Source organism: Syngnathus acus, chromosome 3 (genome assembly GCF_901709675.1).
Source record: "Syngnathus acus chromosome 3, fSynAcu1.2, whole genome shotgun sequence".
In the NCBI taxonomy this organism is placed as follows: domain Eukaryota; kingdom Metazoa; phylum Chordata; class Actinopteri; order Syngnathiformes; family Syngnathidae; genus Syngnathus; species Syngnathus acus.
The window spans coordinates 16775845-16795507 of record NC_051089.1 but is presented as its reverse complement, the minus strand read 5'-3'; the positions used below and the strand labels follow the sequence as shown (position 1 = coordinate 16795507).

Genomic DNA, 19663 nt, shown 5'->3' with positions numbered 1-19663 from the left:
GATGTTTTTACTCGCACATCCAGTCATCTCTGTGACATATTTGTGTGTCTTGCTTGCAGCCTGTCCTCAGGGCTCGTGGGGTCCCGACTGCATTCACACATGTAACTGTCACAATGATGCCCAGTGTAGCCCCACAGATGGAGAGTGTGACTGCAGCCCTGGATGGACAGGACTCTTCTGTACTCAGCGTACGTCTCTGTCTCTCTCTGACACTTCAGCTACCTGTAAATCATGTGAACTACATCAACCTTCAATCCAAAAGGATAAATCGTTGCTCTTACTGTAATTACAGGTTTAAAACTTGTTTTTAATACAAGATCGGCAATGTCAGCGTCCACCTGTGATGAAGACATAGGCACACTGTGGTATTACATTCTGAGATTCAGCCGCCATCTAGTGGTTGATTGATAAAGCTACATGGCCTCATATTGTTAGCCCTCAAGGCGAACAGTAATTGCAAATCAGATCGGAACTCCGACCTTCCTGATGGAGTATGTTCTCCTCATGCTTGTGGGGGTATTTACGCATATTCTGGCTTGCTCCCACATTACAAAAACATACAAGTTGCGTTACCTAAAATAGGGTGAACAGATTTGGGTTTCTAAGAAAGAGGACACTTTTTTTGGGTTTTTTTATGGGGGGGGTCATTTGTGTCATATGTTATGACACAAATGACATGGTGTCTGTCTAGCAATTGCATTTATTGGCCAGAATAACACAAAACAACATATATACACGAACAAAAATGTGTTTTTGTGTACACTGACATTTTTAGTTTTACAGTGCTACACTCAGTAAAAAAAAAGACAAAATGAATATGGCCACCGGTGCAGCATTATAAGAACAAATCCTCTTCAGTCCTCCTCTCGTGGGGTGCGTTGGCACCTTTATTTGCCACAGACACGTAAATACCTGCCTTGCATGTCAAGCACTCAGCTTCATAAGGATCACGACCCTGGCGAACGCACGGGAATTTTTTTATTCAACTCCTCCGTGAACGTGCATTTTCGTTTCAGCATTGCTTGTAAACACTCGGTGTAGACTGGAATTGTGTAAAATGTTTGAGGCAGTCCAGCAAAATCCCGGACAATTTTGAAATACCCCCGGACATTTTTGTGGGGGCTCTAAAGTAGGACATGTCTGGGAAAAAGAGGACGTCTGGTCACCCTATCTAAATTTTCCCTATGTGCATATGAGTGTAAAATGGTTGTTGTCAATGTCCGGTCCAGGGTCTAACCCACTTCTCGCCAAAGTCAGATGGAAAAGGCTCCAGCACAGCCAAGACCCTGAGTCGAAGCAGTGTAGCAAATGGATTGATGTAGCAATATCAATTTAAAATATACAGTTGTGCTTGATTAAACATCTCCAATAGTTATTTAATAGTAATCACCATTGGCTTATTACATTGAAAATAAGTCAGGTTTTTTTTTTTTTTGTAATTACAAACCTCAAAACTGCATTAGTAAAAGTGGGTTAAAATCTTAGAAATGATTTCATATTTGCCAGTTTGGAGCAAGTATAAAGTGGCTTAAGTCGTTTGTGTGTCTAACATACATGTTTTTTTTGTTTGCTTGTTTGTTTGTTTTGTTTTTGATCCTTCCTCAGGCTGCCCAACAGGTTTCTACGGTACTCAGTGTGCTGAAGTGTGCCGCTGTCAGAACGGGGCTGACTGTGACCACGTCAGTGGGCAGTGTTCGTGTAGGACGGGCTTCATTGGCGAAAGCTGTGAACTCAGTGAGTGGTGCCTCCATTGTTTCGTTTGCCCAACCTGTGAGCCAGGTAAAACCTCTTTTTCTGTGTGCAGAATGTCCCGCTGGGACTTTTGGTTACGGCTGCCAGCAGCTATGTGAGTGTATGAACAACGCCACATGTGACTACGTGACAGGAACCTGCTATTGTAGCATTGGATTCAAAGGCATCCGGTGTGATCAAGGTGATCCTTCTCCTGTGTTAAGATACGTGGGTTCACATTGATAATCAGACTGTGTGAATAAATCAGATTTACAGTGATCTTCAAATGTTGTATTAACGACATTTTGAGAGGAGCAGAGGAGTAAATAGAGCTTTATTATTTGGTTTCCAACACGACCGCGACCCTCGTGAGGATAAGTGGTTCAGAAAATGGATGAATAACCCAAGCATGTGATAGTCCCTTGAATCATGAATTGAATGTATTATAATGATTAAAACAAGGAAATAAAAGCAGGATAATGAAAACAAGCTAATGAAAACAGGCAACTTTCCAGTCCATATTTAAATCCTTGAACAATTTAATCAGCTCTCAGATGTTCAGCAAGTTCATTCATTCCCCAGTTGAAGAACACATACTCTTCCATTGGTTTAGTTCTGGTTCTGGAAACGCTCAATAAGCCTGCACCCGATGACCCAAGTGGTCCGTAAGTCTCATAGGAAACAAAGTTTTTGGGCCCAGGACCATTCAGAGCTTTGTATATCAAGAAGCATTTGAGTTGCCCTGTTTGACATGTTTATGAATTTGACTTTTCAGCAGCCCTTGTGATGGAGGAGCTGAACCCCTACACCAAGATCAGCCCTGCCCTTGCATCGGAGCGTCAATCAGCGGGCGCCATCCTGGGCATCATCTTTCTGTTGCTGCTCATCATGGCCATGCTGTCTCTGGTGGTTTGGTTGCGCTACCGACAGAGGGAGAAAGGCCAGCATGTCCCCAACGTCACCTATACACCCGCCCTGCACATCAACTCCACCGACTATTCCCTCTCTGGTAAGCTCTTTCTCGTTCTTTAAAAAGAAGATTAGTGTGTGCCTCGCAGCTACAGAGTTGATCCTATGCTTCTTTGCAACCCTGGCAAAGCATCATTTAGTGGGATACTAGTTGCTGTTGGCACTGCACCTGAGATGAATGAGATAATCTGATCCTTCCTTTGCAGCGTCCACCATCATCAAATAACATCGTTAAGGTGTCACTTAACTTCTTTCTGCGCCAGATACCAGACTTTTACCTCTGATTGTCATGTTCACCGGATGTGTGTACTGTAAAAAAGATGATGTGTAGAGATGTCATGTGGCGACAACAGGGTGTGCTGGCCTGCTGGCTTCTTCAGAGTCATCACCTTGTAACAGCTCCATAGGCCACTGCTTCTCCAATCCTAGCTACCGCACACTGGGCCCCTACACCTACGCTGCCCACTACGCCAAACCAGACAAGAGGCGCTCCACCAAGGTGGGCCAACATGACTTCTCACATAGGAAACATACCATGTCCTTCTCAGTTTAGTAGCGTGTGGGAACAAACTACACAAGCTGTGCTGAGTCAAACCATTTGGGATCACAGGGTAGACTTATTTTCATATCATTGACTCATGTAAGAACGTCTGGACCAATCTGCATTCTGTTTTGCAGCATTTACTAAAGTTTCAAGAGATGAGGGGAACTCATCTTTTAACATGTTGCCAACATGGTCATTACCAAAGGGCATAATTTCATTGTCTGTCACTGCCACAAATATACGTAAAGATGAATTGCTATAAATTTGCTGTCAGTCGTGGGACCTTAAATGTCATATGGGCTAGTGAAAGTCCTGCTGCAGACAAAGGTACTGACAAAATGAAAAGAAACAAAGCCATTTAGCAAGAAAACATGACGTAGCACCACTTTATTTGCCATATAAAATGATGTGGCAAATAAAGTGGAGCTACTTTGACTTTAACACCTTAAGTCTGTGCTGTGCGCCTCTTTTACACTTCCTCTGTGTGTGATTCGATTCTGTGTGGTATGCAGCACAAATGTGCAGCTGTGCGAGTTGAATTTGCCGTTTAATATTGATAATGAGTTGAGTTGAATTTGCCTTTTTAATAATGATAATGATGTCAATGCTCTAATTCCTCCCCTATTTCTGTAATAAGGCTTTCCTTTTATTGCCCAGATGAAAGCCAAACGACGACACAGGAACAGTGCTCCGGAGTGGGGCGCCTATAGTAACCTCAGTGAGTTGGGTCAGTCACCTCTTTTGCTGCATCAAGCAATGATGACTCAAGCTTTTTCATACATGAAGGTCCACTCAAATGCTTCACGAGAATTAAATTCACCACCTCCCTCAACCTCTCTCTGGAAACTCGCCTAAGAAAAAACACACACACACTTCAGATGAAATGCATACATGAGCGCACCCCTCGGCCTTGCTTTAATTGTCTGGCAATTGGTTTTTAGGTGTGTACTGCATTGACCGGCGTTACAGTTACCAAGTGGAGCCACTCTACAGAGGTACATTGTGAGGAGGACCTCAAATTGTGATCTCATCACCTCAGACTCCTCAGCCAATCCACTCATTTGTACACTTTCCCTAGCCAAAGATTGCCTCTCCTGCATTTTAAACCTCCTCACTTGTGTCTTGATATTGGAGCACTGAATGTCATACAACACTGTGTTTGAACTTTGTTGCCATACAAAAATTATTACAAGATCTTACAAAACAGTAAGTGTGGGTTAAGTTATGAATAGAATAGAATAGAATAGAATAGAATAGAATAGAATAGAATAGAATAGACTCAAAACTCCCCCTGACCCTGGATGGGATAAGTAGGAGAAAACGGATGCCGTGATGGAGTTTGGGGTGTCCATCACAAATGATCAATAACATTGGCTATATTATGTGAATATTATTGTCTTTACAATTTTACACATAAGATTGACAAGGTGAACTAAAAAGGTGAAGCATGGAAATCCCCAGTTTCCTCAACCTAAACTTGTACCTGAATGTTTCTTTACACCGCTGACATGTTGTGTATGAGCTTGTCCTTATGAATGTCTTTGTCTGCAGGTTGCAACTGATTCCTCTCCTCTGTGTGCCACCCACATCTCTCCTCCACTGAAAGTTATCATTGTGTGCTGTTTTTCCTTTAAGCTTCACAAAATCCCTTTTCTTTCACCACTTCTGAAATTGAGCTTGTGTGCATATGATCTCTGGAATTTACACGTGACAAAACTTTTCTATGATCATGTTTAACGATAAAGAATACTTCTGCTGACAATTGGCAATAAACATTTTCTTTTGTGCTTGTTGCTCACTTAGACTACATGAAGAGCTCCATGTCCAGCACTTGCTCCCTCAACAGTGAAAACCCGTACGCCACCATCAACGATCCACCTGGTTTGGTGTGCAAACACTCAGAGAGCAGCTACGTGGAGATGAAATCACCAGCTCACCACCAACACGTGGCACACTGCTGTGCAGCTACCATCATCACCACTTCCAGTACCAATGTGCCTGCCAAGAATGTCTACAACATGGGTATGTTTGACTTGAATTTGGACTTCTACACTCTTAAAACTGTTGGGTTAAAAGTAACCCAAATGGGATGAAATACTAACCTAGCGTTGGGTCCAAACGGGATGAGCCAATGCTGGGTTACTTATCCCCAGCACCTAAGTTTGAGGATTTGACCCAGCATACTTGGTCAGGATTCTGATCCAAAAAAGGGTCAAAACTACCTAAACTCATAAATTAAACCTAAGGCTGGACGTTGTATCGTTATCATATAGAAATTGAGATCAGGAGCAGAATTTGCGTTATTACCATGGTCTGTGAAGGCATTCACAAACTAGGAATTTTTTGTTGTATAACCGTGCAACATAAAACATTAAAATTTTAGGATAAATAATACAAATATCTAAAATGACTTTGACTATAAGCCATGCAATAAAATAGACTATGATACAAAATATATACACTAAGAAGAAAAATTTGGATAAAAAAACATTGATGTCTTGAATTTGAACAAAAATATATATATTTTACTAAAGAGGGTTTCAGTGAATGCGCATATGAAACTGGTGGTGTTCGGTACCTCCAACAACCAGAGAGAGAGAGAGAGAGAGAGAGAGAGAGAAGAGAAAATGTTGATTAATATATGATATATTATATTGTTTAAAATAACAATATTTATTATTATTTTTAGTCACACAAGAAACAAAACTAAATGTACATATATTCTAAAATTTGCCCTAAAAATAATAAGTATCTAAAAAGACTATCCACTGAAAGTGTAGTCGTGTACAGTGGTAACTTGAGATACAACTTCAACGTTTTTCCAAGATATCAGCTGCCAATCTACTGGTTTTTATGATTCTTTTTTTTTTTTTTTTGCTAAAAATGGTGAGCCTTGTGTTGTGGTGGCAGATGACTCAGCTCACTTCACAGCAGGCATCAGTAATTGAAAAAAAAATTCAAGCTGTTTGCCACTCAGCTCATAGACGTAGACATCAAACTAAACAGAGATTTATAGGCTTCTGCTGATCTAATGTTAACATACAATGCAATGGGGAATTCCATAGGCACACAGTATAACGATAAACATGTTCTATGTCATGGTATTTTACCCCTTAACGAACAGAACACAAACAGTGGAACAACATACATACGTGTACAAGGATAATACTATAGTAATCCTCACAGGAACTTATTCTTTATCCTCTGCGAAGAACGAGTAATATTACTGCTGTTCTGTGAAGATGAGCGAGGGGCAGTTGGCCAAGGTCTAAACACCAGAATGACCAGCATAATGTGCATTTAAATGTGACAAGTACTTTTTTTTATCACCATTTTTTTAAAATTTGATTTAATTATTGGGCGGCTTGGTGGCACACTGGTTAGCACGTCCGAGGATGCGGGTTCGATTCCACCTCCGACCCTCCCCGTGTGTATGGTCTCCCCATGCTTGCATGGGTTTCCCCCGGGAACTCCAGTTTCCTCCCACATCCCAAAAACATGCATGGTAGGCTGATGGAGCACTGCAAATTGTCCCAAGGTGTGAGTGGGAGTGCGGATGGTTGTTCGTCTCTGTGTGCCCTGCGATTGGCTGGCAACCACTTCAGGCTGTCCCCTGCCTACTGCCCGATGACTGCTGGGATAGGCTCCAGCTTGCCCGGGATGGATGGATGGATGGATGGATGGATGGATGGATGGATGGATGGATGGATGGATGGATGGATGGATGGATGGATGGATGGATGGATGGATGGATGGATGGATGGATGGATGGATGGATGGATGGATGGATGGACGGACGGACGGATTTAATTATTCAACTACTGTATGTTTTTATTAATACATTATAGTGTTCATTTTCTCATTAAATTGCAGTACAACAATTTTATGTTGTTTTAGAAAGCTGGAAAAAATTAGTGCCGTTTCCATTTCTTTCAATGATGATTTGAGATAGGTATATGCGGTTTGAGTTACGAGCATGGTCACGGAATAAATAAAACTTGTATCTCAAACCACCACTGTATTTGTTCAACCAAACTTTATCACATCAAGTAAAAAGGCTGCATTCACAACAGTCATATACCGCGTATATCAACCTCGTTAGAAACTAGCATGCATCTAATTGTTCAGGCCGACACTTTTGTCAAAGATAATCCAGTGTGTGTTAATTGTGACAGACAAAGGTGGCGAGAGAAAAAAAAACTCAATACAGGATAGTTTTGAATGAGAATAACAATTCATTGATGAAAAACAAACATGTTACTCCCCTGTGGCTGTGTTGTTAGCGCGCAAATGACAGCTTTGGTCTTTTGATCTTCCAGAGCCCACCATCAGTATCATCCCAGGAGCTGGAGGCGTGGTGGTACCTAGTTACCCGCAGAGCCCCTATGACCTGCCCAGGAACAGCCACATCCCCAGCCACTATGACCTGCTACCTGTGCGGCCCACCCCCTCTCAGAGCCATAGCCCCCCTCTGGTGGGAAGCCCCACTGGTTCACTGCTGTAGAACACCCTCCACACGCTGGAAACCTGGCCATCCCTGCCTGCCTTTTGTGAACTGGATAGAATTCACTGTGACGTACTCAGAAACTGTGAAGAAGCCGTTTGTTTTTGTAGTTTTCAGTAAGTGCTGAACAGAAAAACGGAAAGAACAGATCTGGGGTGCAGTGTCTACTACATTACACTGCTATTTGATCTTTTATCCTTGTAAATATATTCGACTTTAGGTGTTTTGTGCCATGATCCTTGTGTGTTTTCACTGTATACCCCTGACCAACAAAACTCAGTCGAGGTATTTATATGCTTGTGTACAGCAGTGTATCTTTTTGTGGTATGCAGATGTTTTTCACACATTCAAAGGTGGACAGGACCCATTTGAACACCCCCTTATGTGTGTCAGCAAATTTGGCTGATTCAGCTTGTCCAGTACTCTAAGTGATCACTGAAACATCATCAAGCCAGATCAACAAAGCATCAATACACTTTTTTTTTTTTTTTTACATTATTTCTACTTTCTTTTTTGTGGTTACTGTAGAAAAAAGTGATGTATTGGTTTTACATTTTGTCCACTTGTAATTATTTTGTTGTTGCATCAGGGTGAATACACATGCATGCCAAAGATTATTAGAACAATATAATTACACTAGTTGGAGCAAAGTTAGTCATCTGTCAATCCATATATACTGTTGTGCCAACATAGCCGTTTGAAAGTGAGAGGATTTGAAACAAGAATTGGTTGAGACTCATTTATTCAAGCTACTTAGTCATTTGGTCCAACAGATGGCATTTTGTGCCAAGGTTAACTTGTATTTACTATCAACATTATCTATATAGTACCGCTGAATTTAGTATAACACTGGGGTACAATTACAAAAAAATTGTTGACATAAATAAGAGTTAGATTGATTAAAAAAGGCATGCTGATTCCAAAACTGCAGTCAGTTCTTCTTTCTGCATGTCAGTTTTTCTCTCCACAGCATATCCTCCAGATAAACAAAATTGTACATTTTAGCTGTAGCAAGACTGTGATAAGATCTGATTACAATTGGACTTAACAGCTACCTGTCAATCTTTTTGTGCAATTACAAATGCGTGCGGTGAGAGGTGCATACAGCTCCCAATAGAAACAACGCATTTGTGCTGGATTTTCTCCTAACTTGTAACCATGTGAAAAACGTAAGTTATATATTGTTTAATGCAATAATTTTAATTTTGAACACATAACTAGATGCAAATCTTAAGTGTTTTATTTACACAGCTACATATATTACATGTGTACTTTTTAAGAAAACAAGGCTCAAGCTCAAACACTTGATGTGAGAGAAAAACTGATATCAGTTTTGGATTCTGCACCCAAAAACAAAGCAACACAAATTGTGCTCCCCAGTGAAACTGATAAATACTGTATGTATGCACCCCTATGCACAGAAATCAGTACTGTGAAACTATGTCAAAGTACAACTTCACTCGGCAATAAGATGACATTCAATCCGATTTATTTCCCGCTCAACTCACCTCCTGTTATTGTTCCAAATGGATCCACTTTATATACCTTTTTTCTATCACCATTTCAAATAGAAATTTTCTTTACTGCTCATGTTTCCAATCAATAAAGGTTCAGGGAGTGGTAGTCATATGCACTAATAGGTTAGTGAACTCTCGAGTGAAAAGACAAAGCATCTAGGTTTATGACTGGTGCGCTTTATTAAGATGAACTGATAACTTAAGATATAGACACAATTGTACAATTTTATCAGTCTGTACAAAACATAAAACCATTCATTCTGAGCCGCCACTCACGTTTAACGCTTCATAGTAATTGAAATGACATCATTTCACTCTTACATTGGAATTACAGTCAGTTTATGAATTTCAAAACATATAAAAATGACAAATAAAAGACACAAAACAATGGATTATTATATTTGGAATAATTTTTTGATCATGAAAGGAATCACCTCAACTCATGAAACTGCCAGCTTGCGAGTGTGGAGTAGCTTGGTTGGCAGCGCCGTCTGTTCGAAGAAACGCCATTGGTACTGCCAGCCAAGCTACCACACTGGAACCAACCAATGATCCATCCATACTCTGCCTCTACACACACATACATACACAGAGTGCAGGTAGTGCATAGATGCCTGCCAAATCATCACAAAGCTGAATAAACACTGGAGTGTTGGACTGACACTTAGCTTGTCGTCCTAGCACGCTAAGCTGATTCGATGGACATCGGATGTTTGCAACAGAAGGCGGGAGTGTGGAGGGGGAGTCCCACCAAAAGCCATGCATTGTGTTCAAGTCAGAGGCAGCTTGGTGTAAAGTAGGCTTTATGTGACAGGGAAAATATGTTGAGGGGGCAGACCACTTGTGTGTGTGTGTGTAGGAGGAAGGGGGTTGCAAAGGTGACCGGTGAAGTAGGCACTAGAAAAAACAGCCAACCACATGGATGAATCCACCATATCTTTTCCTCTTAACGTCATGAACTTAATGGTGCTCAAAATCATTTACCACGATTCACTATTTTTGATCAAGCAATTAAGGATAAAGCTTTTGAGACTCAGATGTTGTGTCACCTATAAAAATAATATACGAGTTGAGTTTTGAAAACTACACTTGTTTACTAAAGCTAGTAAAAAAAAAAAAACTAAGGTCAACCAAGCAAGTCCAACAGTGTTGTCTTAGCTTTGTGGTCACACGCGTGTTTTAGCATTGAGAAACACAGAAAGATGTCACAAGCCTCCATCAGTGTGATTTGAATTCTTTCAACTAGTGCAACCAGCGAAAACATGTGAACAGCCGCATGCTAGTTCCTGCATAGTTATTGTCAATTGTGTGACAGATGTAAGCCCTGTTCCTCAATTCGGAACAGAAGTTCCCAACCTCACAAGCATGAGTGCGTCTGTGAAGGAGGGCAAACAAATGAACACGGCAAGCTTTCAAGGTGGCACACGTCCAAGGCGATAGCAAAGCCCAGAGTGTCTCTTGACTAATAAAACATGCAGCACTGCATATGGCCATCTTTTCAAAACATGCAAAGCTGCCCCTAACCTGCTTTCTTTTGTAAACGAGATGGTAACGGCGTGTGAGGAGGCCACACGTTTGTGGCGAGCTTGCTGTCCTCTCCACAGCATAACGAGGACTGACGGCTCTAAATTTCACTTAGCGTCATGTTCACAGCAATGGGATCAAAGGTCATGACACTCCTGCATGTGGTTTCCTAAACAGTACATTGCACTAAGTGGCAAAGAGGGGAGTCTACATTGACAGGAGCTCATCTACTTTCATGTGCTTTATATTCATATGTACTAGTAGTTGATATTTGATGCAATACAGAAAAAGATCAGGAAAAAATGTGGAAGAATCGAAACGGACAAAGAATAAAGACATAAGAGGAAGGAAACAAATCACATTCATATATTAAGACATTTTTGTGACATGTCAGCGCAACAACTGGAATGAAATCTAAAGTGATATGAAATGCCTGCTGCCTTCTGTCCTTACGAGCCTAAAGACAGAGCGGCTCAGCTTGAGGGGGGGGCTGTAACTCTCTATACTGAAACATTAACTGGAAGGATGGGGGCAAAAGGGCAGAGGGGGTTGGGACAGGGGAGAGAGATCGGTTAAAAGTAGTGGCAAGTTCAGGTCACAGCCCTGGAGCCTTGAAGGGACTATGGAGAATGAAAGAAGGGGGACAGGATTGGGGTCTTGGAGGCAAGGGTGGGAAGAGCCAGGGATAAGCTAGATGTTCTGGCAGCACTGCATCTTTGGTTTGTTCTCAGTGGGCTGCACTTGGATGTTGACCACGTTGTTGCTGGGGGACATGTCGCTTTCCTGGCGCTCCGACATCTGCTTTTGGGACACGATGCGGTAGATCTCTGTAGGGGGACCAGAGGGTAAATGCCTAATTTTGTGACATCCACTAGTTGATTTTCTTTAACTTTCAGTAAGACAATGAGGTTCTATTTTTACCTGAATAAAGAACATCATTGTTTGACTCAAAGTCAACAAAAATCAATTGAACACAAGAAGACAAGATTAATTTGATTTTACGATATCACAAGTTATTGCACAAAAAAGTCGGTTTCCCTGTGCCGCTGTTTATAAGAAATTACAGACACTGGAATCTGTAAGTCAATTTGAACCTTGAGTCAAACTGCGTCTAAACTGGGCCAAGATTAGCCACAGATTGGAGAACTTTCCTCTCCTTCACGATTGCAGAAAATTGTGGTCTAACTGCAAATCTTCCACTTTCAGGGTCAGTTGGTGTACTGGGCACGCATCCTAACACTTTTTTTCCCATATACTGTTTATGCACAATGGAAACTCCAGTTCTGGAAAGCTGGTTATGCAAATGAAACTCACGTCTCTCATAACTTTCTTAATGCTCAGCTCTAAAAAAAAAAAAATTCAACAAAAGTAAAAACAAAATATCCTGCAATAACTTTGAAAAAGTTAAAAAAGTGCGCCTTATGGTGCAGAAAATACTCAAATCTCTCGAAACGTGCTGAATCATCATTACATCTGTGATTTAGTGTTCTGATGGATTTACAAACACATCAGTGATACAATACACACCTGTGAGAATAGTCTGGAAGGCAGTCTCAACATTGGTGGAATCCAGCGCCGAAGTCTCCAGAAAAGATAAACCGTTTTTCTCTGCACGATAAAATCAAAAATGTTACTTAACGCTGAAATTTGATGCAGTCAGTACATGGCACGACTTTGACTTGCTCAAACACAAATGTATTGATTGCACAACAAGTACAAACCAGTAATTCTGTGAGATGCTTCATGTCGTAAAAGAAAAAGGAAATGTTTTCTTTCTGTGAATGTGTGCATTGTGTTATTCGTGACATAGTTAAGTCAGTGTTGGGGTGCATTTGTGATTAACTATGTGGTATGGAAAAACCTATTTTTTTTATACATTTTAATTGGGCTGAATTTCTACACAATTAGAAAAGAAGCACTGACAAGAGATGATGACACACACTGAAAGTGCCCACGGTGGATATACATGTGCTCGCATGTTCACAATCGGATGGGAATAAATGGAATAAATTGACGACACGAGGCAAGCAGAGTGGGATTCGAACAGCATTCGACCCGCTCTAGCTACTACACCAGGGCCCCTCTGTAGTTTGACATCTCTTGTATTTCATTAAAATTGTTCTTGTGTTTCTGAAACCTAATTACAAACACATCCAACAACATTCCACACTCAGCCTGTCTGTGCCAACTGAAAAAAAGCAGTAGGTTAAAAGTGCACCTGGGATAGCTCATTTCGAGGTACTGATAGAAAAAGGAGCAATATTGTGAAGTCCAATAAATATTTGGTGTTTCCATCTTTGTGTCATTTGTTTTAATGAAAGGAGAAGTGGAATGTATTTTCCGTCAAGCAGTAGAAATACAATTGATGTGGTGTCTATCTCTCCTGCTTGACAGAAACTACTTTTTTATACTGTTAAATTACATTTTGGTACTAATCTTAACTGTAAATTTACATGTGGGATGAAAATGTAATGGTATTTTTTTTTTTTTTTAACTACATTAAGATACTTTTCGAACGCAAAAATTTACAGCAATCCAGTTTTATGTTGTTAAATTACACTTGTGTCCTTGTTAACTGACCGATTCAACTATTAACGACTTCCTATAGATGAATATTTAACAGTATTTCACAGTTATGAAAAACAGCAGGATAGCGTTGTAAATTCACCGTAAACATACAGAAATTTCGATAGTGTACCACACGTTTGCACATACGATACCTGCATAGATTTCCTCAATGCTGGTACTGAAACGATACCATGGCAGAATCTTAAAACTGGATTAACAGCTCACACGTAGTCATTCAAACAATTACTAGAATACTTTTGATCAATTGTGTATTTTTAAACACTTTCTACAAACTTCAGAACAATTAAAGTAAAAAATGTGTTTAAACACTGCGAATCATTTTCAGATTGAGTACAAAGGTCTTAGTGCACCAAATGATTTCTTTATTTTAGACAGTGTAAAATCTCACTGAATAGTACGTTCCTCTATGTTTGAACCGCATAAGACAATAAGTCAATCATACGCTGCAAGTCTGCTACATGGATGGCATGCGTGATCCAACTACTTTTGCTTCAAACACAAAATAAATATAGTTTTGGCATTCAAGTTTGCGATCGCTTGATAATTCAAGACCCACCCAGCCATATAATTGTGTTTAAAAGAGGACTGAACAGAACAGTATTCATAATTCTACATGTACCACTGGATGACCACTGTGCAGTCCCCATTGCTAAAAAGCCAGGCTGCGCTTCAGTAAATGGAGGAGATCGAGGGAGCCGGCCCGAAATGTGCACACAACGTAGCAAATCGTGCAATTTCGGCCATTACGTGAACGCTGCAAAGTACAGAAGCAGACTCTGATATTTGTTCAATTATTTATACGGGAAGGAATTAACCTTCATGCATCACAGACAGGCTGTGCTGTGCGCCAGTAGCAGGCCGGCAAGCCGCACCCACTAAGCAAAGGAGTCTGGAGAGCATGCCATTCACCACGGCTCTGCCTTGGTTCAACACAAAGTCCAATCAAAAGAAGACGTGGTTTTTCTTTTTCTTCTTTCCAGCATTTGGAAATTATCCTATCACGTCATTTTTGCCCCCTAAAATTCACAATACGGAACCGGTACTGGTATTTAGGTGCAACACGAGGGTGAGTAGCTGTTCTTTGTGATGGAAGTGAGCAAACCATCACATAGGAGTTGCCCCACTGATGGACAACTGCAATCCATCCTGAAAATCCCGACAACACAGAATCTTATATTACATTTTGGATTCACATCTATATTCAAAAATATTTCATTTTCATCAGTTCAATATAATTGACCCATTATCTTAAGTGTGCTTTGACTTTTACCACCCTGTGCAATTGAGTTTAACACCCTTGCATTGCACTATGAGTCCATATTGCACTCAAGTATTGACGTGGATGTATTTGCTCTAATGACACATCATTCAGCAAAGAATTCAACGAGTCTTGAACTTGTGAAAAATGCAGTCTTTTTGCTTAAAGATACACTGAGCTGAAACAATCAAGCTGGCAGAGTCCATACAACTGAAGTGCATCGTTTCCACACTAAATATTCCTACAAGGACAAAATCGTGAACATTTTAAGTTGCTGACCCTATTCTTAATTATTAAAAAGTTGGATGAAAAATGTCAACCTATTTATTGGGTGAGGACACAGCATAGGTTACCGTATGTGAAGGGTAGAACATACAAAAAGCACGTACAAGTCAACTGCAAAGTTAATCAAAGTGAACTTTGATTTACCTGCAAAAGCCCGAGCCTCATCAGTTGGAACGGCCCGGAGGTGACGCAGATCGCTCTTGTTGCCCACAAGCATGATCACGATGTTGCTGTCAGCGTGATCTCTCAGCTCCTTCAGCCAGCGCTCCACATTCTCGTAAGTTAGATGCTTGGCAATGTCATAGACCAGGAGAGCGCCCACTGCACCGCGGTAGTACCTGCAGTGTCCATTTAGAATCAATTTTCATCAGAGTCAATTCATCCTTAAAAAGCTAGTGATTTACAGCCATTTGGTAATCGGAGTTCAGCAAGTCAGCTTTTGTCATTGGCAATGCAACTGATTGGAAATCATTTGTGAAACAGAGTTATTGCTGAGGCTTAGTTGAGATCAAGTATAGGAAGGGAGAAAAGGAGAACATGCACATCAAGATTTCCCACCTTGAGATTACTGCCTTGAAACTGTTCCAGCCACATACTATATATAATACACTCGCGTCTTAAAAGTTAATTCATATCTAGGAGTACTCTGTACAACAAACCTGTGGCCAATTGGCATTATAGTGATCCCTCGCTACTTCGCAGTTCGTTTATCGCGGCATCACTGCATCGTGGATTTTTTACAGCCCAAAAAAAAAGTTGTTATAACAAGAGTTCTAAAAACAGATTTCCAGTGTTGTACTTTGTTATACTAAAAGACTTCTGAAAACATATTTACAGTATTGTACCTTGTTGTAAAAAGTTGTTATAATAATAAAAGAGTCCTAAAATCAAATTTACAGTATGTATACTTTAGCTACATCTACATATACAGCTACAAAATGCGCATAGTGCTGCTATGGTAACTTGTGACCACTAGAGGCCCCTGTTTAACCAAGGTTAACAACAGAACGTCACATCTACATGTTACAGACACGTATAATATTTTCAATATTTATACAATATTTTCTGTATGTTCTTTATACTGTTAATGTATTATTTACATGTTTGAAACTATTATTTAATGTTCTAATAACATATGCACTTAAATGGTTTCATATACATTTGACACAAAAAATGTACAGCTGAGAGGGTAACCCTACTTTGCGGATTTCACTTATCACGGGGTGGTTTTGGAACCAATTATCCGTGATAAACGAGGGATTACTGTACTACACTTGTGCATATTTGATGTGCTTGCATGATAAAATGCAAGCTATTGTGGTTTGAGGTCTGAATATTGGCTTGGTCAGACTAAAAAATGTATTCTATCCTCTGTTGGAAGTCCTTTGTTGTTTGGGCAGTGGGTTGTGGGTTAATAGATAACTACAAGGGTGAAATTGGGTTGCAGCTTTAACTCTTTTGACTCAAATGTTCTTAGTGGTCTACAGGAAAAAAACAAATTTGCCTCACTATTCCATTACTTGAGGAGAGTATATGTCACGAGTATATGTCGCAATTATTTGCACGTTTGATTTGCACAAAGCAAAGCATGAAAAGAAACACAGAGGTCCCTAACTGAACGTTAAAGCATGACAGCTGAGCCAGTATGTTTCAGTTGCAAGGTGGAACCACAATTTCAACAAGCCTGATTCAGATCTTTTTTTTTTTTTTTTTTTAGATAAGAAACAAACATCAGTAATTGACTGATTATAGCTCTTAAAGGAACCATAATGTTTTGGGCAAATAGGAATGTTTCCATAACCAATCTGAATTTTGTGCACCATACCAGGCTCATACCAGGTGGCTTTCCCAGTTCTCGTTGCTTCCTTTTGTCAGTACTCACGCTGAAGTGATGGCACGATAGCGCTCCTGGCCAGCTGTATCCCAGATCTGGGCCTTCACTGTTTTTCCATCCACCTGAATGCTGCGCGTGGCGAATTCGACTCCAATGGTGCTCTTACTTTCCAGGTTGAACTCATTGCGAGTGAAACGTGATAGCAGGTTACTCTTTCCCACACCAGAGTCACCAATAAGGACCACTACAATTCAGAAAATATATATTAATGTTCCATCCACGCATCCATTGTAAAAAGTTGGGATGTCCCGATTTGATATTCTGTATCGGTATTGGCTTTTGATCCAGCTCTTTTGTAAGTATCGGACAGAATTGGATCATGTTTCATGTGTTTTTGCAGCGTCTACATGCTTTACGGTATCCGTAAATCATATGAATCTGCAGTTTAAGTTGAATTTTGCTACACCTGTTAAAAACAGCCCAATTTGGGTTAAACATTCCTGGGTTGTTTTGCACAAGAAAACCCAAACAATTGACCGAACTTCCTGGGTCGGTTCAATTTGAACCAAGCAATTTTAAGGCTTAAGATCCAAAAGATTAAAATATATTTAGTTCTTTTTATATGACCTGACTGACAGTTTAGGTATGTTAAAAACAGCTAAACACGATTGTTCAATGTGTTGTAAGTGTAGGAAAAACACGTAAGAAATCCCTTTAAAGCATATATGATACCTTCCACACCTCCTTAAGGTTGAAGTAAAATTAAAAAAATGTGTGTGTGGGGGGGGGGGGGGGGGATCAGTATCGAATTGGTATTGGAAAGAGCATGTCTTAAAAAAATCGGATCGGAAGCCAAAAAATCTTGATGATTGGGACATCACTAGAAAAAGCATAGCAGGTACGGACGGGTACACCTGAAATCTAATGTAACCTAATCCAAGAGCTCTGTCAAAGATTAAGCCTTTATGAACATTTGAAGACTCAGTTATGGCAGAGAAGTACACAAACTACGCAGTGGCAATTTTACTACATCAACTCTTGTAGCTGAAGATTACAACATTTATAGTAATAACTTTGAAATATAGAAACAAAATGATACCGTAACATGAGACCCCACTTGGTAATAGCCAGTTCTTGAAATTTAATATCTGAATAAACATATAGCTATCTGGCAAATTGGTAATAATCAAACATTAGTTTTCTTCAGAATTGACTTTAGATCAACTACAGTACTATATACTATAGTACTAAATTTCATGAGATTGTGTAGATGGTCTTATGTGGAGCCAGCGAATGTAGTTTTATTTGTAAATAAAATAGATGCACTAAAATGAAAATACTAACCATCACCAGTCTTGGCTTACATTTGACACAAGGAACACGTTTATGACATTGCTCAACGTGGTTGATGAGGGTATAAAATTGTTTACGTGTCACGGATATAATGTCAATTTTAATTAATATGGGGTTTCTAAGCAATGTACATTACAAATGGAAAGACGTAATGTTTATACCCGCTATCCAGCCACAAAAAAAACGCAACATAGCCCAATTATACTTGATTAGTTTTTGCCTTTGTTATACATTTGGTTAATTCGCAAGATGCTCAAAAATGTTAATAAAAAAAATCCCTTCCTTGCGTTTTCATGACCTACTTGAAATCAAGGTAAATGCCGTACCAAACTGTTCCGTGTTTAAAGTACGATACGTATACGATGGGTTTAACCTACACGTTAAATATTTGCTTTCGATATTATTGGTATCAGCAAATAAAGCGTGTGGACTGGCTCCTCGTGGCAATCCCATGAAGATAATGTGACTGATAACGGTAAACGTTAGGCGTGTCCGCTAGTCCGCACCCAACACTGTCAAAAGGCCTGGCTCCTTATAGTCACAAATCGCTTTTCAAACTTTTCTTTTTCTTTTTACGACAGTTATATTTGGGAAATGACGCGTTCGTTTCGTGTAAATTAAGTAAACTTGCTGACATTGTCCGAGAAGCTCGACGAAAAGCAATCACAAGCACAAAGGTAGTGGCGGCTAAGTTTAGCTTGACAGCTAACATAAGCAAGGGGCAAGATAATGACAATAAAGTAATTTTACCTTTGAACAAATAATCATATTCGTCATCTCTGGTGCCCATACTGAGCAATAGTTAGTCCAAGATCGAGCTCGTTTTAAGTAAAAGAAACGATCTAGTTTGATTTACTCCCCCCAATGGGAATCTGTTTGGAAGCCCTACTTCCGTAATTTCTTCTTCTTTTGCATGTTCGCACACCAAGAGCTCTCTTGCGCCTAGCGGGCAAAAACAGGAACTGACGATGTGTCGTTACCGCGGGCAGTACTTCTTACTGGCAATGTGCATTGTTTGAATGCATAGAGAAACATGTGTACGTTTTGCTGAGGAACATAACACTTCCATACGCAACTGTCATTGTTTTCAAATTCTTCCAACCCAAACGTGTGAAGTTTTGTGCTGATCTGCAAACGACATTAATGAATTGTATTTGAGACTCACAATGCCTTGTTCCTTCAAAAATCTCTTCAGCAAAATTTCTTAAAAATATAATATATTTATAAAATTTTAATATTTTTATATTTTAATCCATTATAAAATATATTAGACTCATCTTTAAGATGGGAGCTTAAGATCAGGGGATGCTTTGAGAATAATTGTCAATTTGTTTTGTATATGTGAAGCCCTTTGAGACTGCTTGTGATTTAGGGCTATCTAAATAAACTTGACTTGACTTAATTGTTAGATCAGGGACTAGTTGTTTTTGAAACCATAGCATATGATAGCATCCAGGTTAGTGCTGCCCGACTGAGCTTTGATCATAAAGTAATGAACCCTGGAACCGAATGGTTGTTTGACAATTAGAAGACCTTATGATTTAGTGGTGCTCAG

The 19663-nt window shown here is 39.9% G+C and overlaps 2 protein-coding genes across 7 annotated transcripts in view; one reads left to right on the top strand and one right to left on the bottom strand.

Moving 5' to 3' along the window:
• LOC119120183 (multiple epidermal growth factor-like domains protein 11) overlaps positions 1-8871 on the top strand; it is a 102150-nt gene extending 93279 nt beyond the window's left edge. For 2 of the 6 annotated variants that reach the window (XM_037246826.1, XM_037246824.1), the window contains 9 exons: positions 60-188; positions 1606-1734; positions 1805-1933; positions 2507-2740; positions 3054-3199; positions 3902-3971; positions 4186-4239; positions 5048-5266; positions 7564-8871. In XM_037246826.1, coding sequence (XP_037102721.1) covers positions 60-188; positions 1606-1734; positions 1805-1933; positions 2507-2740; positions 3054-3199; positions 3902-3971; positions 4186-4239; positions 5048-5266; positions 7564-7748 — 1295 coding nt within the window. In that variant the 3' untranslated portion in view covers positions 7749-8871. The other 4 variants (XM_037246825.1, XM_037246828.1, XM_037246829.1 and 1 more) reach the window with 4 other exon arrangements.
• Positions 8872-9422: 551 nt separating this feature from the next.
• Positions 9423-19027, bottom strand: rab11a (RAB11a, member RAS oncogene family). The gene is made up of 5 exons (XM_037246831.1): positions 18859-19027; positions 16804-16999; positions 15066-15259; positions 12317-12397; positions 9423-11616 (listed from the first exon to the last, which is right to left on the bottom strand). The coding sequence occupies exons 1-5, from the start codon at positions 18896-18898 to the stop codon at positions 11480-11482; spliced, it is 648 nt and encodes a 215-aa protein (XP_037102726.1). The 5' UTR covers positions 18899-19027; the 3' UTR covers positions 9423-11479.
• Positions 19028-19663: the final 636 nt, after the last annotated feature.